The sequence below is a fragment of the Mytilus californianus genome, unplaced genomic scaffold (assembly GCF_021869535.1).
Source record: "Mytilus californianus isolate M0D057914Y unplaced genomic scaffold, xbMytCali1.0.p SCAF_10, whole genome shotgun sequence".
Lineage (NCBI taxonomy): Eukaryota > Metazoa > Mollusca > Bivalvia > Mytilida > Mytilidae > Mytilus > Mytilus californianus.
In genome coordinates, this window is record NW_026262582.1 from 1,382,598 (window position 1) to 1,386,568 (window position 3,971).

The 3,971-nt window shown below is 33.5% G+C and overlaps 1 protein-coding gene across 1 annotated transcript; it reads left to right on the forward strand.

Moving 5' to 3' along the window:
* The first annotated feature begins 480 nt into the window (after positions 1–480).
* Positions 481–3,321, forward strand: LOC127718637 (uncharacterized). Its single transcript, XM_052224688.1, has 3 exons — positions 481–1,415; positions 1,664–1,770; positions 2,062–3,321. Exons 1-3 carry the CDS (start codon positions 686–688, stop codon positions 3,319–3,321), a joined length of 2,097 nt encoding a protein of 698 aa, XP_052080648.1. The 5' UTR covers positions 481–685.
* The last annotated feature ends 650 nt before the right edge of the window (positions 3,322–3,971 follow it).

Genomic DNA, 3,971 nt, shown 5'->3' on the forward strand with positions numbered 1-3,971 from the left:
CCATGCAATATTCAAACATAATTGTTAAAGCTTTGTCTCCAGTGACGACAACACATAATTGTAATGACAGATGTACCCAAAGTTTGAATATACCAATATCGTTTTTTATTGATTTGATTTGCATCAACAATCTAACAGCAACCTTCGATTCTGCAGGAGTATCTAAGTCTTCCCTTTAGTGTTTATTACATTGTCTTGCCTATTTTGCAAATAACGTTATAGACACATTTCACAAGTTATTATAGTCTCATAAAATTAGTTATGTGAGGTATAAGGCAGCAACGTTGTTTGTAATTGAAATTAAAAGTAATCAAAATGTTAATTATTGCCGTAAAACACATAGAATTGTCGCTGATAAATTGAGTGCATACGTATACAATTACGTATTTGCTTCATGTTTTTAAAGTTACATGTTTATTGAACGTTGCCAACATATCTAATATATAATGAATAGTTTTGAATAATTTCTCAATTAGATTTTTCCCTGGAAGAAATCACCGTTAGCAGATCCCTTTTACGAGAAGACAAACGAAAAAAGAATGTTAAGTTACCAGATACAACGTCAACCAGTCAAGATGTATCAGATGTGACGGAGGACGCATCATTATGGGCCAACGAAGGAGATCTAAATTGTAAATTAAATGAATCACCATGGTTAGATGCCTCGTCATCCACTAAAAGCTCCATGACAAAATATGAAAATGTCAAAACCCTGTCTGAACATCACTTTCAAACCTTACCTGATTATGCTGGTAGTATGGGAATAAATATGAACAAGAAATTATTAGGTCATGTATCAGGACAGAAATCGAAAATACAAGACAACGATGATGCGTATGAGACAGCTGTGCTAGCTACACGCTCTTGTTCAGAAAGGGAATCAGAGAGATTAGTTTGTGGTGGAAAAAGTGAAGGTGGCTCTATCAATAGGAACGAACAAGTCGCACAAAATTATACAACTGTAAACGAAAATACTGATGCTGCGAATGATAAACAAATATGTGAAGCTTCGTTTGATAAATTCAAACCAATGAACGATTCTAATGATGCTTCTATAAAATCAGGTGTCACTGGTGATTTGCATATAGAAACTGTTACTGAACCTGGAGTTATCAGAAAGCTAAAACAATTCTTTGGCATTACCAAACAAGTAAAAGAGGTTAAAGTGTCAATCACGAAGGATAAATTCTTAAAGAAGTCTTCTAAAGTCGGAAAAAAGAAGTTACACAACAAAAATATAGCCCCAATAATGGTCTGGGATTTTGGAGGGCAGGATGTTTTCTATTCAACTCATCAGACATTTCTGACATACAGAGCTATTTATATAATTGTATTAGATGGAAGTAAAAAACTCGATGATCCTTGTCCGTATGAACAATACCTTCCAGGAAAGAGTGGACATAAAACCTCAAGAGGTATGTATAAACATACATACATTTTAAAAACACACTGTTGTGAAACAAAAGTAAACAAGATAAACAACATTTCCAAACAGGTTAAAGAAAATACGCTTGTTAACTTAAACACCCTCAAATGTTAGGCCATTATCGAAGATAAGCCCTCAATTTATTTAAACAGTACATTTCGAGAAGTTATACATATTAATGACGTTGATACTTTTCCCCTTATGTATTCAACGTTTTTATTTTGTTTATTCCTTCAGATTATCTGTTATTCTGGATCAACACCATTATTACATACTGTAAAGGAAGCATTCAGGGATTTCCTAAAGTAATGGTTGTTTTAACTCACAAAGATCAGGTAAAAGCTGTAAGTATGATGTAGTACATTTCTACAATTGAAACGATGGACTGTTTGGATTTGAATAATGTCTTATAATCTAATAAAAAGAGGATGCAATACGTTTTCATTTATATGTCATTTGAATCAGAATGTAACGTTGTAAACTCACGCAATGGTTTGATTGCAATAATGTAATTATTTGGTATATATGCAACATACATATCTTCAATTAATTGTTTTATAAAAATATTTAAAAAAAAAATATTGATTAATATAAATATAGGTGGGAAAATATTATATTGATGTTTTTTTTTTCAGAATGAAGTTGAACAAAGACGACATGACATATTTGGAGAAATCTACAAAATGTTTCACAAAAGTCCATTGTTTCAACAATTGGTAATTGATGATGAAATATTTGTAAACGCTAAAGACAAATATGACCCAGAAATGGCGAAGATTAAGGTTGCTATCATCAGGGAATCAGAGAGGCAACCAACATGGGGAGAACCCCTTCCAAAATGCTTTATCCCGTTAGAGTTAGAATTTGCATCGTTGATCAGACGCAACATCCCTCTAATTACACTTGGTCATCTAATGAAAATAAACTCATTGCAGCCTATTAGACCGTTGTCAGAAGCTGAATTGAAGGTATTTCTGAAATTTCAACATTCTATTGGCAAGTTATTGTACTTCGATGAACATAAATTGGACGACCGTATCATTTTGTCTCCCACTCTTCTTATAGATGCATTCAAATCAATTGTTACAGATAGGCAATTTTGTGAAGGAGACAAGAAAAGAGAAGAATTATGGAATGCAATGGGAAAGACAGGGGTGGTATCAAAACAAGCAATAGAAGGCGTTTGGAAGGGAAAGAAGTATGTACAATTTTACGAAGACAAAGATTATCTATTAAATGTCATGACCCATCTTGATATATTGGTTGAACCAAAGAGATACGGCTCTGATCACAACCGCATACCTGCTGACTTTTATTATATCGCAAGTATGGTACGAGCTATAGATGATTCTGGATACCTTCAATCCACTGACATCACCAAACGAAATATTGCCATAGCCTTTCTAGCGTCTTCCATGATGATACCCCCGGCATTATCGTTTAGATTTATCAGTTACTGCCTGTATGTTTGGGCGGTGAAGACATATGGAGAAACCAACAGGGACATGCTGTTCCATAGGGCAGGGGTTTTCACTGTTGATCCTTCAGTAGATATGTATGTTCTCTGCGAAGATGAGATGATTGTTGTCCGTCTCGTTCATGCTGAAACAAACACGCTTATAATGAGGGATATGGCGTCCAGTGTAAACGAATGTTTAGTATCTGCATTGGAGAAAATCAGTCAGTTGTATATCAAAACAAGTAGCGATCAGAGTCACAACAGTGATGCATCCTTTATCACCAGAATATGTTGTAACTCACCGGATAACCCATGTATCCTACCGTTACCAAGACTAACCAAAATTGACAAAATATGGACATGTCCTGAGCATGCCATTGAACACAATATACACACAATCACATCGTGGTTTGCCAGAAAGGTATTTACAAGTTAGTTGAAAAGTGTTCGTTTCTGGTCAAATTTAAAAATCTGATTTGAAAAAAATTGATTTGAAACGAAAATACAGATGGTTCCACAACACTTAAAAGTTGCATTTGATGACATGTGTATTCGTTTCAGCCTTTTCCCAAACAAATTTGTTAGTCAAATAATAAACAAATTTCTTATAACAGCATGGCGGATTAAAAGAAAGGCAAACATATTCGTCCGATTTGTTGTTAAAGGATCTCTTTCCGATAACTCAATTAATCAACTATATTTTCATTGTCTCCTTTCACGTGAAAGGGTGACAAAAACGCAAAACTTTATATTCAAATTTTTTTAATTTAGACTTTTGTGAATGCAAAATATGTGCAATTCATAAAAAATGAACAACCTGTGTTTATAATTAAAACTGAGAGAAATTCTACCAACATAAGTAAAATAAGCGTCTTTTCGTGACATGTTTATCGTGCTTCTATTGCGGTTTTCATGGTTTGTTTTAAATCTGAAGCTTAATAAGAAATGAAAACGAAAGTTTATGTTAAATTATGTGTTTCGAAGCAAAATGAGGTATATAAAAACGAACAACTATTTACAATAGCAAGTTAAGTAACACACAAAACAAAATCAGAATAGTAATGATTAATGATTATGAGATTGATT

Excerpts from the sequence above, each read along its gene's own strand:
- LOC127718637 (XM_052224688.1), top strand. The coding sequence starts at position 686 with ATGACAAAATATGAAAATGTCAAAACCCTGTCTGAACATCACTTTCAA. Across the intron at positions 1,416-1,663 it reads TGGACATAAAACCTCAAGAG|ATTATCTGTTATTCTGGATC; the intron begins GTATGTATAAAC and ends TTATTCCTTCAG. Across the intron at positions 1,771-2,061 it reads ACAAAGATCAGGTAAAAGCT|AATGAAGTTGAACAAAGACG; the intron begins GTAAGTATGATG and ends TTTTTTTTTCAG.